Here is a 23,002-nt window from a genome sequence, read left to right on the forward strand (position 1 = left end):
TGTAACGCGGTAGTCTAACTTTTTTTTATATATACACTGACTCACAGATCACGCTTGACATGACTTAGTTTTAGCTTAAGAATTTTGGGGACCCCGGCAAGTAACGTTTTTGGGCCCCTCAGAACAATTCTGAGTATTACCCTTTTTCTACCCACTCGCACCCCATGCCAAATACCATTTACTTGTACACTAAAGTTTGAGGAATGTCCTTTCACAGGAAAGCTGGGGGTCCTGGGCAAGTGCCCATCGCGCACTTACCTTAAAACGTCTCCCTGGCCAGTAAAGGTCGGTCTCACGGTTTGGAACCACTGGGCTGATCTCGCTACATGGTCAGCAGCAATAAAATGGTGGACATTGGTCAACTTCTGAAACTCCTTAGCTTTAAAAGGAGGTTCTTGACTGACGCCACCTCTCCCTACAGGCCTTCCAGTTTCTCGGCTTTATAGAAGCCTTATTTCTTAATACACAGCTGGAACGTAGCCTGCGGCCTAGTTAGGGACCATACACTCGTGTAAGCCACAGGGAGCCTCCGTCCATAGCTTTTTTAATACCAGATCCCTCTGCCCCATCCATGGAGGTCTTTTATCCCCACCTGCTCACAGTCCATATTATACCATAATCTAGAACGGCTACCGAAGCAGCAAGATTTAAGGGGGCCGCTGATAAAGCTCTCGAAAGACGAGGCTCGTGACAGGACTTGGGTAAGGGGGGGGGGGGGGGGTGCATAACATGTATATTGTAAACCCCAAAGCCTGTCAGTGCCACTCATCTCACTCGCCCCAATCCCCACTGTCTACCTGCCCAGTATTCATGGGGCACAAGATAAAGCTCCCACGATGCCTGCCTATGCCCAGGCTTCACATTGGGAGGTGTATCCCCATTGGGAGGTGTATCCCCTTTCCCGTCTGTGTGGATAACTCCAGGCCTTGCCCCTTTTCCCGTGCGTAAAACATATTGTAATTGCATTTATATAGCGCTTACTACCCCTGTTAAACGCTTTTCGGCGAGTAGCACGCTACTCCCGAACCCCTAAAGGATTAGTGGTGACTTAGTATAGCAAAATATGGAGTTAATTTGAGCGGCGGAGACGCTAGTCTGTCCTTTGGGTTGAAAAGGATAGTGGGGGGATGTTTTGCAGCAGGAGGCTTGGGATGAGTAAAGGTGCGATTGAGGGGCAAGGTCAGCAGGAGGGTTAGAAAGGCTTGTGTTTGGGGGTCGCAGTAGTAAGAGAAATGAGATGATGCAAGGAGGGGTGGAGTAGGGAGGAGTCTAGAAAGGGTTCTTTTGGGGATCGTAGCAGTGGTATGGGTTTTGGGAGGAGTGACAGTGGAGATAAAGGATATACTGCTAGAGGTATAAGGTGAGAAATAGGGTAGTGCAGTGGAAAGAGTAGTAGATGAGGTTTGAGATGAGTCAGAGTGGGGGTAGAGGATGTATTGGGAGCGGTATAGGGGGATAGATAGGTGCTTCACGCTGAGCTATACCCTCTGTCTGTGTGCACTTCCCTCTCCTTGAGTGGGGATTACCCCTCCCCATACATTGTGTAACATTTAATCTCACCACATGTAGCAGTGGGGGACTAAGCCCCAGTTTCAAAATGTAAACTCCAGAGTTCACTCATGCCCACCTCGTGGGAGGGGGGGGGTTGGTTGTTCCCGAGTTCACTTCAGAAGCGCCAGTACTTTATCAGGGGCACTGTAATGTACTAAACCTTTTCTTGAAATGTTTGGGGGAGGGCCTCGGGCACTCGGCCCGTTCTCAAGACTTGCCAAGGAGACCCACATGGGAGTGGTTTTAAGTCCACCATGGCCCCCTCTTCTCGGGCTCCCCTCGGCACGACGGGGTGCTGATCCCACCTCAGCTGAGCATCACATGAAGCATTCCTGAGTGGATTGTGAGGCGCATGTGACCCCCGCACCACCCCGCGGGGCTTCATCCAGTCACAAGCTGGTACCTGCGGCTTGTCCACGGGCCTCCGGTGGGGGCGGGAGGGGCACAGCTGCCCCCGCCCTTCCTCCAGGGGCGTGGGCCTGGGTCAAGCTCTGAAGCCTTTCTGCCTTATGATCAAATTTTTTTATTTGTTTCCTAGAACGTATATTTAATACCCTTTGGTGCCAGGTCTCTTCCTTCGTGTGGCCATCTGAAGAGCGCGCATAGAAATTGTCACGTGTTCGATTATAAGCTCTACTCTGTGCGAAAGTAGATATACAGCTGCCAACCTATTAACATGCAAAAGGTGTAGGAAAAAAAGCCGTGCTTGCAAGTGAAATACAGGCGATGTGAGGAAGTGCTTGCAGGAGAGTGTAGAGGAAAGATGAGGTGCAGAGATGCAAGTGGAGAAAGCTGAAGTGTCATACAGAGTGCACAACTGCAGTGGAAAATGGCGGGAAGAATGGAGTGAATGAAAATACAGAGACCTTACTAATGCTCGATTCAGTCTCGTATGTTCGAACTTAAACGTTCTCCACTCTAATTCACTACAAAATCTTATTGCTCATTTATCCAATACAGCCAACAAGCTCTGGCAAAACCAATAGCTTGTGACTGTCTTGGTTTTTCTGGCTATAATCAACTCACTGAGGTACCAACCCACTTTGGTGGCATGCTGTGGGAAGCAGATACTTTACAGCTTTTGAGCCATGCCTGCACACTTCTTGGAAATGTTGACTGGCTAGCTTCTTGGGTAACCTTCTTTTTTTTAATTTTTTTATTATACACTTTTGTTTTGATCCCACTTCTAGCCCTGGATATTGGGGCTGTGTTCAGGCACTGGCGAAAAGCTGCTGCAAGTAGAGCTGCAACAAAGTTAGGAGGTTGCTGAACTCAAGATGGGAGTATGCCTTTGGGGTCCATGGTGCACAACTACTGATGAACCTGAAGTATCCACTCTCACTCCCTCTTGTGGTGGGGAGGGAGTAGACACCTGGCTTTGGTTGAACAGAATTTAGATGCACAGGGAAAGGACACTAAAATGTATCTCACTTCATGTTTTTTTAGGGACGAGAGTTAGGCATGCTGTGTCCAGTGGCTTCTATAAACTAAAAACGAGCACCCTCGCTCACTGTAGACTGTTGACCAAAAACTAGTGAATGCCTGAGGGTCCTATGCTGTGGTAATGATTTTTCATTTTAAGTTGCTGAAGCTCCTGTAGACACCTGTTCCAGGTTAGTTTGCTGTTGATGGGCAGGGCAGGTTGGCAGTGATAATGACAGGGGCTTTATGCAATGGTTTATGGTGGTAAACTTGCCTGCCGCCTTGGTGTTGCTGATCAATGATGAGCCCTGTCTGTTTTAGGTTCTCCGGGCCAATTGCGCCAAAATGTGGGTTCAAGCCAAGCACAGAGTGGACCCCGTCCCGCCTACAGATCCTGGAACACACAACGCTATCCAATGTGGCAGAATGGGAGCGACAGGCAGCGGGAATGCTGGAGAGGTGAGTGCAAGGGTGCCCAGCTGCTACAAGGGTGTGGCTGAGTAATTGAAGCGGGTAGAGGGAGGGTGTGGTGCATTGTAGTAAACCAGTTGGCCATAGATAGATCCAGCAGTTGCCAAGAGTACTGTTATAAACAGTTATTTATGTTGGCTCTTACGCAGCCGAGGTGTGGTGTATGTTCCTTTATCCAGCTGGGTACTGGTACCCAAAAACACTTCTAGCTTAGAGCACTAAGTCTTTTCTTGTCGGTTCTGGGTTGCCTGCTGTTCAGATGGGCTTTGCAGTAATTGTTGTGTACCCCACAGGAAGGTCTGGGGAGTTCATATCCTAAAGTATCTACCACAAAGCACTACTTGTGACCGTCTTCATTGATCTACTCTGCTTCTTTTTAATCTTGCCCTTACTGCCTGTTGGTTAGCCTCCCCACTCCCAGGTTGGTGGTGGTAAGAGCTGCCTCTGTTTTAAACCCATCCTCCAACCCCAAATGACCTACAAAACTTGTCCAAGCAAGGGGTACTTGCCACTTGACCTTCAATTTCTCTCTTCTCACCCCCCCAACAATGAGCTCCATATCTGCCCTCCCCATACCTCATGAAGTTGCCTGATGGCAAATGTCCTAAGTAAGTTAAGGGTTCTGCTGAACTCTACCCTCCTGTGCTGGTCTGTCTGTCCCTGATGAAGTGGTCCATCTTTCTTACAGGTGGTCAGGTGACCTTTGAAATCGGCAACGATGGCCCAACCCTGACTGCGGCCAAGACCACGTTCTCAATCAAGCTGAACTTTCCGCACAACCAGACAATGTTACCCGATGGACAGATTGTGTGGAGCCAGAACTGCACCATCAACGGTGAGTCTCCCATCTAAGGGATTTAAAAAAAAAAGCAACTCCTTCAATGGGGTTGGGGGCCATTTTTAGACTGAAATTCACAAAGCTGGTTTTATGCATGTTGTGTTTATGTACAAAATACCTGCCTAAAAAGCTGGTACTTAATCAACTTCAGTCCACCTTACTGAATTTCAAAATGGCAGTCATGAGGCAAGTATCTTTTGGATGCCAAAGCTCCTTGTATGCTACATAAATTTGCAACAGGTCACTTTTTTTTTTTTTTTTTTGCTTGCCTAAACACCCTCATTATTTCACAAGCTTCCAGTGTGCAGACTCCTCTGTACTGCAGGCATGCACGTTTGTTCCCCTTAAACTCTCCAACTCGTACAGTTTCATGCTCCAAGAGCCTCCCCTTTCAGAAAGGACTTGGCTGTTTTAGGCGGTTGGACCTGTTTCAGTGCCGGCCTCTGGGCTGGGACGCCATGCGCAGTATAAATGATGTCATCGTGACCAATGAACTGCTGCGTTTCCTCCACACCTGCTGCGTGCGTGAGTGGTCGTTCAGCGGCCGCTCAATGTGGCCCTGTTGCGGCATGTTGTGGCACATACTGCCATACTGTGAATGCTCTGCTGGGTGTGGCTTACACTCCGAATCGACACTTCAGTCTCTGGGGACCTGGTGACTCTTTACTATGCTGTGTTAGTACGGTTTAGTTTTTTTTTAACAGCGTGCTCTATATCGCCCCAGAGATGGATAATCTAGCTGTGGCGGGCTAATATTTCCGGGTTGAAAAGCGGTTCATTGTTTGCTTTCATGGTGGAAACTAACATTCCTAGTTTTACAATTTTTTTTTTTTAAATTCTCCTCGCTGTTAGACACCCCCTCCTTAAATGGTTGACGTTTTCACGTTTTGTAGAAGCTGGTCAGTACAGTCCCCTCTGCATGCGGCTTCCACCTCCTCAGGGTCGACTCTCCTTCATTTTGGGCTGGTCTCTTTGATGTGCATTTGTGGGCCGCTGATTGCTGGGTCAGGTGACGGGTGATGGCTCTCGAAGGCATTAATCTGCATCAACCAGGCTTGTGATGCGTGTAGAGTTAAACCCTCGGCATGTAGAAGTAGCTCCATCACAGCTTTGGAATCTTAATGGGAGTTTACTGGACCTAGCGTGGGGTTTTTAGGGGAATGTCTACTGACCCATTGCAACCTAATTGCCACGCTGTGTGGAGATTCAGTCGCAGTCCGGTGACCGCAAACCTCTACATTTAATTAAATCTGGATTTGTGGTCTCTGCCCCTCCCGTGGGTTGTGGGCACCTTCATTACTGGGCTAAGTCTTCTGTACAAGCCGCCATTGCTAGTAAGTGTCCCTTTAAGGAACATCATTGTTTGAGGGGGAGAGGGTCTAGAAAGGTCTTTGGTACCTTCTAGGCCAGCAGGCACTTTTTTTTCTTAAATGTTTTTATAGCCTTTAATTTTTTCAATATTCAGTGGATATACAATTATGAGCATGTGGTCAGATGGGATCCAGAGATGCCGTATATCTAAGAGCTTGACCATGATCCGATCAATGGAATCGGGGGGGGGGGCCTCCCTCATCAGTTATACTGTCGCTCGCATCCAATGCATGTTGATCACTCCTATTTGCTTCAGAATTTAGGCATTCTATCTAACTCCCATGTCCCAAGATCGAAAGTTCTCATCACTCCTACTGGCCTTCATATGGGCCTCCTCAGCAAGCATCCACTTGCGCACATCCCCCAACCGTTCGATTATGTTGGGGGTGGTCGCCTCCCCATCAATATTGGTGATACTGCGTCTTGCTAAAACCAGAAGTACTAGTGAGTTTGTGTTCGATCTTGCATTTTTTTTGGTTTTTTTAGGGTTTGTGACTTGCTCCAATAGGCAGTGTAGTGGGGATAGCTCCACCCGGAGACTGGTACCACACTTCACCCTATCAGCCATCTGGGCCCATAATTGTTGAACCCAGGACACCCCCAATGCTAGATGCATAAAACCCACCCTGCCTGTGCCACATCTAGGACCAGTATCTAATCTGTCTGTCAATACAGCGCAGTCTCACTGGATGTTAGATGTTTGATTTTTGGCAGCTGGAGCATGTGTCAAAGCCAAGCAGAAACCACCACTCTAGTCAGGATAAGGGAGTTACACTCTTAAAATAACCCCTTCCCACCCCCCTTGGCAGCTTGGCACGAGCAACAGTAATCGTGTAGGCACTAGAAAAGGACACCACACCAGTTTAGAAAAATATCCAATATTTTTATATACGTAAGACAAGACCAAAAACGCTAAAAATCCACAATACAGTACTTAAAAATCCAGTTGTCAAAATAGGCATTAAACTTCCTTGATGTCGGGAGCGATCACTGCGTCGTGAGCCAACAAATCCAAACAGTTCAGGCTGACCACAGCGTCGCGGGCTAACTACAGTGTCGGGAAGACCTGCAAACAGTACCTTTTAGAAATTCAGGGCGTCGCTGACCTCTTGTTGAGCTTCCAAAAACACAGCATCCTCCTCAAGAAGCCCAAGGCGGACCACAACTTCCGGCCCATCTCCCTGCTACCGTTCCCGGCGAAGGTCCTCGAGGAAAATCAACATGCAACTGGCCCACCACCTGGAAGACCACAAGATCTTGGACCTGTCCCATTCCGGGTTCAGACGAAACCACAGCACAGAGACAGCCCTCATTGCCGCCACAGATGACATCAGGCACAAACTAGACAATGGCAAAACATCAGCCCTCATCCTCCTGGACCTGTCTGCCGCCTTGGACACGGTCTGCCATCGCACTCTAAAGACACGCCTCCTAGAAGCCGGAATCCAAGAGAAGGCCTTGACTGGACGACGTCCTTGCTCTCCGGCAGAACCCAGAGCGTCCGCCTCGCCCTTCCGATTCGAGGCCACCGACCTCATCTGCGGTGTCCCCCTGGGCTCATCCCTCAGCCCAAGCGCTGTTCAACATCTACATGGCCCCCCTCGCACATGTGGCCCGCTAACACGACCTCAACACCTCCTACGCCAACGACACCCAACTCATCCTCTCCCACACCAAGGACCCGCACACCGCCAAAACCAACCTCCACGAGGGAATGAAGGCCGCCGACGACTGGATACAGAACAGCATCTGAAGCTAAACTCTGACAAGACGGAGGTACTTATCCTCGGACCTACCCCCTCAGCCTGGGACGACTCCTGGTGGCCGACCACACTGGGAAACAGTAAAGGTATTGGATCCTACATCTGACCACCCCGGATCTCAACAATAGGAAAAACAGAACAGGGTGGCTGGACAGGATTATTCGTGAAACAGTATCTACAATGCACACATTTACAAATTTACAACAAAGAATCAAACAAAAGATTGGTTAGACACACCAAAAGGCTACAACAAAGGGTGCCGCTAGGATGTAAATCATACCACCACTCTGTATCCTAGCCTTGCAACCCTATTTAACATTACACCACAGGCTTTCGTTGACAGGCAGGCTTGTTTTTGATCTCAACCCCGCCTGTCACTTGGTTTTTTCAATCTCTAGGACTGGTTCCCATTTGTTCGCTTATGGATTAATCTCTGCACTGTATATAATTGCAATTTATTTGAATTATTATACATTTGTGATTGTCTTTTGGTGTGTCTAACCAATCTTTTGTTTGATTCTTTGTTGTAAATTTGTAAATGTGTGCATTTGTAGATACTGTATATATGAACCTTTTGAATTGACAGTGGTTTTGTTTGTGCTTGTGTTTCAAAAAATTGCTGATAAATGTAGAAAAGAAAAATAAACTTGTTTGGTAAATTAAATCCAGTGGTCACACGGTACAGATTGACTGTGTGTCTGGTGAATTGTTTCACGAATAATCCTGTCCAGCCACCCTGTTCTGTTTTTCCGACCACACTGGGAGCAGCACTGACGCCCACCAACCATGCACGCAACCTAGGATTCATCCTCGACTCATCCCTCCATGTCTAAGCAGGTCAACGCAGTCTCCTACTACAATACTCTCTGCATGCTCCGCAGGATCTACAAGTGGATCCTGACCAAAACAAGAATGGTGACACAGGCCCTCAGCAACAGACTGGACTACGGCAGCGCACTCTACGCAGGAATCCCAGCAAAAAACCTACAACTACTACAATGCATCCAAAACGCCTCCGCCCGACTGTCCACGTCCCCCAGCGCAGCCACTTCACCCCCCACCTGAGACCTACACTGGCGCCCCGTCAACAAGAGTATCACCTTTCAAGCTCCTGACCCATGCACACACCAACGCCGGACCAGCCTACCTGAACAGCAGACTCAACTTTACACCCTGACCCGCCAGCCTCTCCCTCGCCTATGTCTCCCTGCATCCAACGAAGAACCTCCGGTGGCAGATCCTTCTCCTACCTCGCCGCCAAGACCCCGAACACCCTCCCTACCCACCTACAGCAGACCCAAGACCTATTTGCCTTCAGAAGACTCCAAGACCTGGTTCTTCGAGCAGTAGCGGCACCCCTTCCCCTCAGCACCTTGAGACCCTCACGGGTAAGTAGCAAGCTTTAAAATTACTCAAAGTCCTAAAACTAACAAACAGGTCAGGAAAAGATGGGAGGAAGAAGATTGTTTGGCTGATAACCCTGCAGAAAGGGCCATTTCAAACACTGGGCTAATGCGTGCCATGCAAGTAGTTGAAATGTATTGGAGCCAATCTGCCTGGACTCATTCACCCCTTCAATCTTTTTTCCCAGTTGTCTCCCTCATCCAACCACCAGGTTGCATGTTATAAGTTAGCTGCATAGTAATATAAATCCAGTCTGGGAGCTTACAGACTCCCCGCTTGTGAGAAAGTGGCTCTATATATGCTGGACCAGAATAAGATAGTGTATAGAGTCCACAAACCCTAGAGGTATAACCGAGGTTAAAGTCAGGACTGACCTTGCATTCAAAAGTGGTAGCTTGGTCGAGCAGTAAGGCAGTACCAGAGGACCGTGTAAAGCATTTGTTGTACACTCAGTCAGCAAAAGGTTTCACACACTGTGACTGAACTCCAGGTCAATTGTTTTTTATATCAACAGATAGTTTTATTTTTAGAACCATCCAGTATAAAAGTATACTTTTCTTGCTTTGAGTACTCTCATGTAATTACTTTGCAAAGAGGCAATAAACTTTGTGAACACAAATACAGGGGTTGCAGTAGGCAACACAATCCTAACCCCTATAGCATTGAGCTCAAAGGGTTTTCATCATATATGTAGAGTTGATTACTTTGTAGATTACTTTGGTAGTTCCAGGACTGGGACCTAGGTTCAGTCCTGGGGTCTAAGCTGAAACCAATTTAGTAAAATCTTTTTAGTTATGGTAGTGATTTTTTAGGAATATAAAGCTGTTTTAAAAGTTCACACTTAGAAACTTTTTAATGATACTGACAATGTTATCCAATGGGAGAAAGTTCAGGTTGCAGGTAAAGTATGATCTCGTTACTTTTGTAATCCAGAACTGGGCTCCTGGGTCCAGCACTGGGGTCTCAACTTAAAACAGGTGAGTAATTGCGTTTCAGTATTTTGTATGATTTTTAGAGTATTTCAAATTTTAAAAAGTAGATACTTGGAAAAAATTTCATAGAAAAGCAGACACTGGATTCCTATGGAGAAAATACAGATTACTAGTAAACCCGGTAAGGATTACTTTTGCGGTTAAGTACTGGGCTAGAAGGTACAGTACTGGCTTCTCCCCCGATCACAGGTGAGTACTTTGGAATTCAGGAGACTTTATATAAACCTTTTTTAGTTTCCAAAACTTCACACTTAGAAGATTTTTCGAGTCAAACCAGTCAATGTTATCCAATGGCAGGTAAGTGAGTTTCAGTTTCCAGGGGAGTACTTGGCTGGTGAAGTTAGGGTTCTGGGCACTGACTCAGGGGTCCCCCAGGGTCAGTTAAGTTCAGTTGGTTCACCCCCAGCGGCACAGGGGCGGCCGGGTGCAGAAGTAGTTAGGCTCAATGTTATCCAATGAGGGAAAGGGGGCCTCCTGTTGGTTGCGGCTGCTGGCTAGCGGGCCACACGGCGGTGGGAGCTGGGCTTCTGGTCACTTGCTGAGGGCAATTGGGTAGTATGATAGGGTACAGGTTGCACTGCCAGGGGCCCTCGGGCGGCTGGGTGCTTTTGAGCCGTCGGGCGCTCCATGTTCAATGAGGAACTTGAAAAGGGAACAAAGGCTGCAGGCTCTGGGACGAGGGATCTTCTGGAGCGACCAACACTTCGAGGGATAAGTTGGGATCTTGGAGGATAGGTAGGCACCCAGGAGTTGGGCACAGGGGGCCGTGGGGTGCCGGGTGCAGGGGTGTCTTTTGAGGTCGGGAAATCTTACCCCATGCTGGTCACGGTCAGAGGGGTCCTCTGTCCTGAGGCTGCAGGCGTCTTCTGGGTCGTCGGAGGGTCTTTGGGCACTGGACTTCAGGTCCCAGTCGCCGGGGGGACATCCTCATGGTCCTGGATCATTCTGGCACAGGCCGGGCTCGGTGGGTGCAGAGGGGGTTGGTCCGGAGGTTCCTGGCTGGCACCAGGGGTTTTGTTGCAGAACAGCCTCTGCTGATGGGAGTCCCAGGCTCTAAGAGGGTCATGGCAGGCAGGTCCTCTGGGTATCCCAAGGTTGCTGTCCCCAGGAGTTGCCGGGATTAGGCAGGAGCAGGTTCCAGGATCGACAGGCCGGTAGGGCTGGGGCCAAGTCAATTGTTGTCGTCCTGTTAGCAGCTGCACTGCGGGTCTTTTTCTTGATCTGCTTTCTTATCTGGATCGAAGGTTCAGGGAGCCCCCTAAATACTGAATTTAGGGGCGTTACAGGTAGGGCAGGGACCAATGGGTCCCTGTCCTGGGGTGGGTACACCCACTAGCCTGCTCCTCTCCTGTGGGAGGAGGTCAGGAGCCTAGTTGTGATTGGGCTGGGCTCCCCATCTACAAGATGGCCGGAGCCCGGGGTCGTGCTTCACCTTGTCTCCCCCACCTGAGGGGTGGGGTTGGCACAGGCTGGCATCCCTCCTTCCTGATGTAGTTTTCCCGCAAGAGTGGGGGTCAGGACTGGTGAAGCAAGTTGCTGGGTACAGCAAATGGTCTGGAGAAGCTCCGAGGCGGTATGCCTTTGAAGCTTCCCCCTGTCCATCCTGGGGGAGGAGACATAGCACCTCGCCCAGGATGTGCTTTATTGCAGACCCAGGAGAGCAGGGGCTCTCCACCCAGGGGTCCAGCAACATGTCTGCTGTGTGGCAGCCTCTGCAGCCACTCAGCCCAGACGTGGATTGTAGGCTAGGTTTTAAAGGGGCATCTCCAAGATGCCCTCTGGTGCATTTTACATTAAATCCCACACTGGTATCAGTGCGGGTTTAATGTGCTGAGAAGTTCGGTACTAAACTTGTCAGTCTTGAGTGTAGCCATTATGGTGCTGTGGAGTTCATAATGACAACCTCCCAGCACCATATATTCTTAATGGCATCACTGCACTTACAGTGCCCAGGAATGGCCCTGGGTACTGTAGGGGCACAGGGCTCATGCACCTGTGCCCACACCTCTAGCATAGGGCACCCAGCCAGAGGGGTGTCTGAAGTATGCCTGGGCAGTGGGTTCTGTGGGCATGGCACACAGGGATGTGTGCCATGTCGACTCTGTTTGGTTCTGTACTTAGACACACAGCCTGCAAAGGCAGTGTGGCTGTCAGGGTACAGGGCCCCTGAGGGTGGCACAAGTGCTGCAGCCCTCAGGGGGTCTTCTCTGGTCACCATGACCTGGGTACCTGGGGAACCATTTACCAGGGGCTGACAGGTGGCCAGAGATGTCAATTGGGTTTTAGTTGTAACAGTTTAGGGAAGGAACACAGGCCTTGGGTACCTGGTTGGCAGGAGCCCAGAGCACTCAGTTAAAGCACATCAGCAGTCAGGAAAAAAAGTGAGGGCATACCAATGCAAGAAAGGTGGCACTTTCTCACGCTTCATTAAAGCGTTCAAGGCCACTCTGCTGAGACAACCTCCCAATACAGGGATACCGGTACGGAGTTAAATTGCATGAACACTCTCATGGGGATTTTGCACAGTGAGATTTGGAGCACTTGCAGGCAACGCGGGAGGACAACCATCCTTGACACCGCTATTCTACCCTAGAGTGTGGCAGGGTGTTTAAGCAGGCCACCGATCGTTTCAAAGCTTCGATCACCCAATCCCATTGAAATGTAGCAATTGCGATTCATAGTCCCCTGTACACCCAAATATCAAAAGTGCCCCGTCGCCCCAACGCATGCCTCCAGTCTCTCCAGTGGCAGCATAGACAAATCGCCTAGTGGGAAGAGCAGGGACTTGTGCCTATTGGGGCGCAAACCGGAGTAGTCACTAAAGTCTTCTAGGAGCTGCAATAAATATGTGATGTATAACAGGGCATGGTCGCCATGCAGAGATTAAACTGGATCTCTCCCCCTATGCATAAACCCTATCGTTCAAGTTCCTGTCGAGCCCATACTGCCATGGGCTCAATGACAAAAGCGAAGAGCAACTGTGACCATGGGCAGCCCTGCAGTGTTCTTCGCTCGAATGTCCATTTTTCCAACCAGCTCTGGCCCCTTCATATCCTCCGTATAAAGAAGTTTGACCCACCAGCAGAACCACGGACCAAATTCCATCGCCCTTAATGCCTCCTGGAGGTATCCCCAATCCAGGGTCAAATGCCTTCTCGGTCGACTGCCACTAGCACCAGTTCCTCATCCCAATATTGTACCTCATGCATTATTCGCCTTATATTCATGCCAGTGTCGCAGTTGGGGGATAAACCCACACTGCTACTCATGGATGAGGTGGAGCATGTGTGGTGCTAGTCTCCTTGACAGTGCTTTGCACAGTATTTCAGCATCAGTTCAGCATAGTGAGCAGGCAGTACGCTGCTGGGTGCTGACCATCACCCCCTGTTTCACTAGCATGCATATTTTCCCTTCCTGCAGGGATGGGTTAAGAGTTCCTGCTCAAACGCATCCTACTTGCAATAGTGGTTGTGCCAACTTATTCGAGTAGGCTTGATAAAATTCAGATGGGAATCCATTCTCATGCCTCCTCCCCACCCCTTCTCTCCCCGAGGGGCCCTGGCCAGCTCCCGCATTGCCTTTATCTCCTCAGCCGTTAGTTGTTCCTCATATTTTTCTTCCACACATGTGGGAGGCACATCATTCCACACCAAAAGAAAGGGACATAGCAGTCCGCCAGGACCACTGGATCTGCGGTGTATACATTCTGTAAATGCTGTTGAAACCCTTCCATTATGCCTTCCCTGGAGTGTACTATGTCTCCCATTGTGTTGCGCAAGCAGGTAGATACCAGGGGGGTCTGCTCCCTGTGCAATCCATGCCAGTAGGCATTTGGATTTGTCACCTTTGACATGGAGCCACTGGCAGAACATGTATTTTGCCAACCTGCCCCAGATGTCGCTTATTTGCTCATGTAGCATACCATTTTGGGCACTTTGGGTGGGGTGTGCTTGGTCACCAGTCTGGATCGCTGCTAATGCGCCCTCCCTGTCCCTCAACTCCTGCTGTAGCTGATTACTAACCCACAGCGGAGTCCCATACCCAGGCCCCAATACTGTCTTCATTGCCTCCCACTCGTGCTATGACTGGAAATCTCCCTCCAATTGAGTCATGTACTCTGATGGTGCCTGTGACAGCATCTCCCTCCTGAACATTGGAGGGCATCATCAGTCTAGGACCCTGGGTGGGAGCATTCCACCATACCACGCAACGTACAGGAGAATGATCCGATAGGAGTAGAGCCAAATGGGTCACCGCCACGTCTGGGACGGTCAGCGTCTGTCACTAGCACCCTATCCAGTCTGCTATGCATATTCTGTGGGCAAAAAGAATGTAATAAGCTGCCTTTCTCTGCCAAGGTGTACCTGTAGCCCCATCCATCATTACTGCTCACAACTTTTGGTAATTTGAGGTTTTGTGCCAGGTCAGATCGCGTACACTTACACCATTGAAATCGCCCAACCCTACAAGCGGAACGTCCAGTCTATTGGAGCCCGTCTCCAAGTTTCCATTTGGTCGTGTCTGTTACCGGAGCTCACCCCACATCGATTCCTGCGCATTTCAGGTGCGGATAGCAGATTAAGGGTAAATCAAGATCATGACGGGAATCTCATGTGGAGCGTTATTGACTTGTGTCCGCCATGTTGGCTCGTTAGCCACCCCCACAGACACTAATATCGGTGAAACCGGTCTTGGGTTTGCTTGTGTTGTGTATCAGGAAGGGCTTGGCCTGACCGTTGAGGCAGGACTCTTCTCATTGGTGCAGGGTGAATGCTGATTTGCATATGGCTGGGTCCAAACATGAGGTGGCATGGTCTGCAACATTCGGGTGTGGCCCTGTGTAATTACAAGTGGCTGAGAACTCAAGCATTCCATTCATCACTTTCTTTGTATGCTTGAGTACAATGTGACTGGGCCTCAGTGGAGAGAAATTCATAAGTAAATTGTAAGTATTCTAGAGGGAACTGCCTGGTCTTGGGTGTTCCTTTGGACTTTTAGTTCAGTCTGTAGAGCAGCGTTTGAGAGGGAGACTACTTGCAGAGCTGGCCTGTCGCCACTTCTCTGGCTGTTTGGTTTTATCAAGGCTGAAGGTAGAAGGCTGAAGGTAGAAAGAATGTAACCGATTGTTTTATGGGATGAATAGGAATCTTTAAGCACTTTAACTCTCTGGTAGCAGAGGATCTACTCACAATCTGAGCATTGCTGAGAACAAAAAGATCTTGGATGGTGTTGGAGGTTGGGGGGGAAACTGGTAAGGATGGGAACACTGGAAGCGCCGTCCATGCTTTCTACCTCTGTTGCATTGGGTCTTACAAGTACATTGCTACACTCCCATGCAATATTGGTGCATTTCGCTTCTCTCATTGAATGCTGCCACTGTTTCAGTTGAAGCGTCATACTGGTATTGTATAGGCGTGGCCCTCAAACTGTAGTACTGGCCCAAGAGGCAGCTCTGCCTTATTGCTTCTATTTTTGGGTCCACTTTGCAGCATTTCTTAAACCTCTCCAGGAAGGTGCTGCCCTTACCTAGACTCAGCAGGTCTGTGCACTGGAGCAATCCGCTGGAGACTTGCAGAGTGAGGCTAGACACTGCATGCTGGTTGCAGGTAGGTATTTCAAGACCAGGGCCTGGATAGGCTAGCAGGAATGGTGGTGATTGGAGGCTTGAGAGTTGTTGATCTGTACTAGGCCCGGTCTCCAATGCTGCTAAACAGGTCTGAGTGAGGATTCATTTTCATGGTCCACTGAAGTTTGCTGACCCTAACCTGGTACGGGTGGCAGTATCCAGAGTTCATGGAGTGTGGAGAACTCTATTGGGCGCCTCCTACAGGTTACCACTTGAAACTGTATGGCTATCACCAGCTACAAATTAGGATCACAATTTGGTTTTGAAAAAGGGATACTAACGTCAGAAGTCTCGGATAACCTAGATTTCCAAACTGCTTGGGCACAGAGCTCGAAAGGTTAGATAAAGTGGATAACTGATACTTGGAACCACTTTGGTAGCCCGCAGGTGGTGGATGGCAGTTGGATGTGCAGTTTGGTTCTTTCCTCCTAATTTTCTATAAGTCATTTTCCTGGGATCTACAGAATCCTTTCATGTAATGGAAGTAGGTTGTTGCATTGGCTTTGAAACCCCTCTTGCTTGTTCGAACTATGGTCTTGCCATAGGATTACAGTAAAGCTTTTTTCGGTATATTGTCTTATCACTTTTTTTTTTTTTACACCCCACTTCAGGCACTAGTGTTCTCTCTGGGGAGCCAGTCTTTCCAGATGAAGTCTTGGCAGGGTCTGATTGTGTTTTTCCGGATGGACAGCGTTTTCCTGCAGATGCACAGAAGAGGAGAAGCAAGTTTGTATACGTCTGGCAGACTTTGGGTAAGCCTTGCTTTCATAACTCTGCCCTTCAGATGCTTGGGGTTTCATGGGGCTCTGCACAGGGATGCGTGGCAGTCTGGCTCTGGAGAGAGTATACCTTGTTGTGAGTGGCCCCATCATTATGAAATCCGTGGTGGTTTTTACTTGCTCAGTCTTTAATTCATGGCGGTTCATACAATGGAAGGTTGCACTGTTACCATACTTGTAGTGCATAATTAAAGTTCTCAACTAGTCTAATTTGAATCTTCTGGTTTTCAAATGCAGGAAAGTACTGGCAAGTAGTGGATGGCCCCAGCTCTCAACTGACCATTAACACGGATGATGTCCCCCTGGGCTCCTACACCATGGAGGTGGTCATCTATCACTACCGAGGCCGCCAGAAGTTCATTCCCATTGGCCGTGCCACATCTCAATTCACAATCATTGGTGAGTGACGTTCATGCAGCTGTAGCACTGTGGGTCCCCATTATCCTGATCCAAGATCTTGATTCTAACAGTTGAACTACAAAAGTCCTGCTAGCATGTAGCCGTCTCCTGAGGTAGAAAATATAGCAACCCTTGATAAGCAACTGCTACTGAATTGGATGTTCAGTCATGGAGCCTGCTAAGGGCCAACATTTAAATGAGTTTACGGGCTGTAACTTAAGTCCTTGTAGCTGCGTAGTAGCATATTTCATGCCCAAAATGGCTGCTTGCAAGCAGAAATGCTTTGACTATACTTGTGTACATGCAATAGTTGTCAATCCTGCAGTGACTGCTCTATGCACTTGGTCTTGTTCCTCATATTTTTATTGGGTAGGTTTGGGAACGTTCAGCCAGGAGATGGGCAAGTGTGTTAAGCTGAAGTTTGCACCCATTTAATGATGTATCTAGTGCATGTGCAGATACTAAACACATGCACCATTCTGAGTGTTAAAATGTGCCTTGTTTGTAATAGTGATGGGAAGAGTTGGTTATTGTTCCCACAGTGAGTGGAGCTAACTAAGTGGCTCAATTTTCTTTTTTTTTTTTTTTAGACCAAATTCCATTCTTCGTGTCAATCTCTCAGATCCAGGATCTGAACCAGGATGACAGTCGCTTTGTTCAGAACAGGGCCATTGCTTTCAATGTGAAGGTCCATGACCCAAGCCAATACCTGCAAGAAGCAGACCTCTCCTACTCCTGGGACTTCGGTGATGAGAGTGGCATACTCGTCTCCCGTACTACTGCTGTCACCCACACCTATGTATCCACTGGTACCTTCCGACCTCAGGTCGTCCTACAGGCTGCCATCCCCCTGCCAGCCTGTGCTACCACCACTGGTGGCACAACGGCGGTAGAAACCACACCAGATCCCGAGGAGCCAGCTACGACTGCTGCTGGCGAGGTAACGACTGCTGCTGGCGAGGTAACGACTGCTGCTGGCGAGGTAACGACTGCTGCTGGCGAGGTAACGACTGCTGCTGGCGAGGTAACGACTGCTGCTGGCGAGGTAACGACTGCTGCTGGCGAGGTAACGACTGCTGCTGGCGAGGTAACGACTGCTGCTGGCGAGGTAACGACTGCTGCATCTGGAGGAGCCACCACTGCAGCAGCTGTGGTCACACAAGGACCAACCACTCTGGCACCTGGCACCCCAGCACCAGGAGAGACAACAGGTCAGTGTTTACCACAGTAATACAGGAAACGTGTCTGGTATGATCCCTTAAATCCTGTATTAACATTGTTACAATCCACACTGCCTTTCCTCACTCCTAAGTGGATAATCTAAGAAGTGGGTAAGCTAAACTTCTGTAGTTCAACTATTGATTTGACATACAGCAACTTTAGACTCTGGTGCTGTAGACTGTCTCTAGATGGCTTTGAGCCTGCACTAACGTTTCTGTGGTCCTTGCTGTGCAATCTAACATGACTGTCCTACTTCAGCATTTCTAAATCCATGTAATCCCACTGCCACACTGGGCTCCGTCTGCTTGCGTCTAGTAGTGGTTTCACCAGCATTGTTTCGAAGTTCACCTCTTTGGATCTGCCACAACAGAAGCAAATATGGCCACTTCAGTAGACTATTGAATGCCAGAGCGTAATGGTTGCTGGTCCAGTTTTCGAAGTAAATGCACAGCCTGAAGCTAGTCAATTGGAGGATGGGGGTGAGTTTTAAGCCTAGGCTAGATAACTGCAACATAAATGGTTTGTCCTTTAAGAATACTGAATTGCAAATATGCCATGGGTCACTTCTGTAGAGGCAGGATGCGCTTATCGTCATCAGCTTTATATTAGGACACAATTCCTTAATGGCTTGTGGGCCGAGAAGGAAGGAGTCTAGCATTTTTTTTGTAATCTTGCATACTACGTCTATGATGCTAACATGACTTGTTTTCCCTCTAGCACCAGTTGTTCCAGCGTCTATCTCTTCAGCAGCCCCTTCTGAACCAGGAGCTCCTACCACAGAGTCCACAACCTCAGCAGAAGGAGCAGTCACCCCTGCGTTGCCCACAGTCTCTGCCATTGTTGAAGTGGGTACCCCTGCAGGTCCTACCATAGCGCCCACAGCAGCGCAGACTCCGGAAGTTGAGGCAATGTTGGAGGCGGATGCAGCAGCTCCAGAGGCCGAGGTTTCAGTTGTGGAAGCGACACCAGCTGCTCCTACTGTTGTCCCAGCAGCTGTTTCTACAGTCAACTCTGTCCCCTCCACAGAAGGTGTCCCAGAAGCCACAGGTATGGTCTTAGTAACTTTGTGGTACCCATTTAGTGAACCTGGCCGGCCACCCTTGCTGCGACTGCACTAGGCTCCTGCAGGTTGCGGCACAGAAACCAATAGGCCGCAGAGCTCTACGAAAACCTCTCCGTCCAATGTTTCTGTCACTACTTGCCTGGCACATCTGTCCCAGACTAGGACCTTACTTTATGCTAGGTGATCGCTTTCTAATGTTATATGTAACTTGAGGGCTCCTGTGTGGCTCAGTTGCCAAACAGATCCTGGAAAATCTATTACATTTGTGTTGTAACCATCTGTACAAAATCGTAGACTTCACCCACCTGCATCTGGCTCTCCTTCATACATTTGGTGTGGTGAATGTGTAGATAGTTTAGCATTTTGAAACCTAAAGGTCTGGGAATTCAGAAGAATTTTCACAACCCTGAGGGGGTAGAGAACCTTTCTCCAAGGATGGAGGTATACATCCTCCCCGTGTGACTAATGACCTGGAAAGTATCCCCTCTGAATATTCTTACTACCGGCAAGGTACAAGTGTCAAACTCCACTCTGTGTGCAGAAAGGAAACTAATCTATCCCTCTCGTAGTGGCATGCTTTTGAGTCACCGTGGCTCCTAAAGGGCAGGGTGGCCTCTACCTTATTCCAGGGAGCTCTTATGTAGATTTGTTTAAAAAAAATCCTCATCCACTCCCAGGTATCCCATTTATTAGCGGTGTGGATGGGAAAGGTTAAACTGTATTGGGGATAGTAAGGAAATGATGGTTCTGTGCCCCAACACTGCCATGTTTCATCCCTATACTAATGGCCGCAACAGTCCTGGGCTTCCTTCAGGGTGGATTCGTGCTTCGATCACCACTCTGATACATACTTGACGCATGTTCTAGTGTAAGGCATGCAGTTCAAAGCGTGCACAGGCGGTGCTAATACTTGCCAAATTGAGTAGTAGCTGAAGAGTAACTGTGAATATGGTGTAAGAATGAATGCCAACCGAGGACTGATTCCAAATCAACAGGTCCAGCAAACTCCTTTGCATACTCTTTCTATGCTGTCTCACTCACTAGTGTCCATATGATATACATGCTCGTGCACCTCCGATGACGTGTTGTGAGTATCGTCACTGTGCTCTATCCCAAATCTGCTAGTATACGTGTGGCCACCAAACTTACTGTGCAAAATAGTGCAGTTCATTAACTGACACAGCAGTGCCTTTTGAAACTGTATTATGCACTTGTAGCGGGTTGTGGAGGAAAAGGCAGGAGGCGGGTTTTGGTGATTGAGGGTTTTAATTGGTTAAACAGGCAATCGGTGCAAGTCTTCCTTAAAGGGATCCTCCTCGGGGATCTGCTGCTCAACGTTCGTCTCCGGGGTCGGGGTCCGTCTTCCTCCCGTTTCAGACGTCGGGGACTCCGGCGGGGATGCGACTCTTCTGTCTCTGTGACACCAGGGCCGCCGTCCGGAAGAGAAAAGAAGAAAGGCAGGTATCGGACTACTGTCCTGATCTCTTGAGGATTTACCAGGGAAAGGGAGTGAGGGAGTCACCACTAGTGCTATATACAGGTCGCTGTGAGGGAACGGGGGTGTGAAGGGAGAGCACGGGAAAAGCAGGTCAGGGGACGGTTCTACCCCCTCCTCTCCACCCAGCCCGCGATACGGCTCCGTACCTCGGTGAGCCACACCTCCTGGCGTGCGGCTGGGTGGCTCGGGATGCCGATGGCCTCCTGGCTCCCGCGCCGCCAACGGGTCACTCCTCCTCTCTGCCAGGGATGGTACAACGGTTCTTCCGGTCTTCTCCTCTTCGATACCTTCTCCCTTCGTACCCACTCCTCCGCTACAGCTCCTCCTACACCTCCGGTGAACAAGCACACCCGAGTGCTGTCGGCTTCGGTGTTTGACGTCTATGTAGGCTCCTCCTCTCCAGTGTGGAGCCAGTTAAAGGGACTAACTTCCTCATAGTCCTCGTCCTGTGAACAGTTGGGTTCTGGAGCATACCCCAAGCATTAGTCTGTGGAGGGAAGAGGGGGGGGGGCACATGATGAATACCCCGCAGGGGGGTGACTAACGTCCGGGCATCGGGGTGGCCCGCCTCCCCGTGCTACAGTACTCCATTCTGAGTAAAAGGAGACAAAACGCACACCTACAGATCAAGGATGCTAACACTTGTTAATGAGTTACTTACACGGGGGTGCGAGATGGTGGCCCTGTGGTTAAACCCTGCATTGGGTTTCAGAGAACCAATTGTACAAGATGAGGGCGAGTATAATCGTATCCAGAAAGACCTTAATCATGCAAAGTCTTTCCCCCAAAAAATGGAAAAACAGAATTGGCTACTGAGAACCACAGATACTCGCTGTCATGGGTCCCAACCCTCTTTACAACCTGCTAGGCTCCCCTTGCTTGAGGCACTGAGGCACTGTGGCAACAGGGGCTAAGGGTTCCTGAGGGCCCAGCCAGAAAAAGCTGGTTCATACCACAAGATGATCTGGAGGGGTGTATACGTGTAATAGTCAAAATCTCCCTCGGCTGGGACTAGGGTGACCAACCGTCCGGTGAGTGTAAAAATTCTGGACAAAGGGTCAAAATTCAGGACGAAAGGTAAGTTTTACAGCTGCATCAGAGGTCGCGCAATAGTATGTAAGTAAATAGACAACCACTTAAATACAAGTGAAAAGTTTAGTTTAGGTTGAGACCATCGTTTACGTCATGGTTTTTCAGTATGCGTGCAGCTTTGAGCAAATGTGCAGGTCTTTTTGTGGTAACAACCATCCCGCCCCCTCACCTTTCCAGCCTCTCAGGGAAACTTCCGATGCCTGGCCATGCTACCACCCTCCAATGGTGACAACCCTCTTCACATAAACACGTGTATTTAATTTTATAGTGCTACTTATCCCAAGTAAGTAGGACAGGGTGTCAGAATGCGGTACTTCACACACATTATATAGAGACAATCTATAGGAAATGTACTTAAGATAGGGGTTACAAAGTGTAATCATTCAGTCCTACACCATTCAGTCTGCCCTGCCATCTGTATGCCCATACATATTCAACCATTTGCAAACCTCTTTCCATCCCTCTATTCATCCTGTCACTCAGCCACCCATCCTGTCACTCAGCCACCCATCCTGTCACTCAGCCACCCATCCTGTCACTCAGCCACCCATCCAGTCACTCAGCCATCTACCCAGTGATTCAGTCATCTACCCCTGCACCTATCCAGCCACCATTTCACTTACTCATTCATCCACTCAGTCAGCCATCCTTCCACCCTTTCTCTCATCCATCACCCTTTCACCATCCACCCTCCCTTTCACCCACCCTTTTTCTCATTCATCCTTTCACTTATTTCAGCAATCCATCCATCAATTCACTTATCCACTCATCCATTCACTCGCCTGTTATCCACCCTGTCAGTCCTCCATCCTTACCTTTTCTCCTCCATCCTTCCACTCAGTTATCCATCCTCCTTCATTAACCCTTTCACTAATCCATCCCTCCACACACCTTTTCACATTAATTATGAGCTGAACCTTTGTCTGCTGAGTTGCAGACAGAGGCCCATCAAGGGCTTCTCATCTGCTGTATTTCCTAAAGCAAGGGGTGGGGCGATGGAGGGCTCACTATGCACCTGTACCAAGGCAATCCCACAAAGTGGAAGTCGTGCATGATGCACAGTGCCACTTACATGGTGTTTCCAGCGCTTTATGTGGGATGAAAAAAACAGGGTGTGTACAAAGGGGGTTTTCAATGTAATTAAATCCATGGATTAAATCACGTAAACTAAAAATCTGTGATTAGCATAGGGTGCTGCCTGACTGGTAATTTGCTGCTTCTGTCATTGCATCCAGATATATAACACCAGTAGTGTTACACCTACAAGCCAGAACTATTGGCTTTGTCAATGGTTGCTATTTGCATAAAATAATAAAACCGCAACCATGGCTTTGAATATAACATTGAAAAAGCGTCCCCTTTAAAAAAGACAGTGAAAGACCCATACACTTTAAAAGTGTTTCCACCTTTTCATGAACTGGATTGTCACCTGGTAGCATGGGTGTTTTTAGGTCTTGCCTGGCGAATGCAGCGTATGCGCGCTGCTTGCCTTGGCAAGACCTATTGTGGCTT

The 23,002-nt window shown here is 48.9% G+C and overlaps 1 protein-coding gene across 1 annotated transcript in view; it reads left to right on the forward strand.

Annotated features, from left to right (window-relative positions):
* PMEL (premelanosome protein) overlaps positions 1-23,002 on the forward strand; it is a 35,115-nt gene that overhangs the window by 1,412 nt on the left and 10,701 nt on the right. Inside the window, exons 2-7 of the mRNA XM_078686364.1 lie at positions 3,295-3,432; positions 4,133-4,279; positions 16,050-16,190; positions 16,455-16,616; positions 17,207-17,827; positions 18,555-18,884. Of these exons, the coding sequence (XP_078542490.1) occupies positions 3,295-3,432; positions 4,133-4,279; positions 16,050-16,190; positions 16,455-16,616; positions 17,207-17,827; positions 18,555-18,884 (1,539 nt within the window). The remainder of the gene's footprint in view (positions 1-3,294; positions 3,433-4,132; positions 4,280-16,049; positions 16,191-16,454; positions 16,617-17,206; positions 17,828-18,554; positions 18,885-23,002) is intronic.

Source organism: Lissotriton helveticus, chromosome 1_1 (genome assembly GCF_964261635.1).
Source record: "Lissotriton helveticus chromosome 1_1, aLisHel1.1, whole genome shotgun sequence".
Taxonomy (NCBI): domain Eukaryota; kingdom Metazoa; phylum Chordata; class Amphibia; order Caudata; family Salamandridae; genus Lissotriton; species Lissotriton helveticus.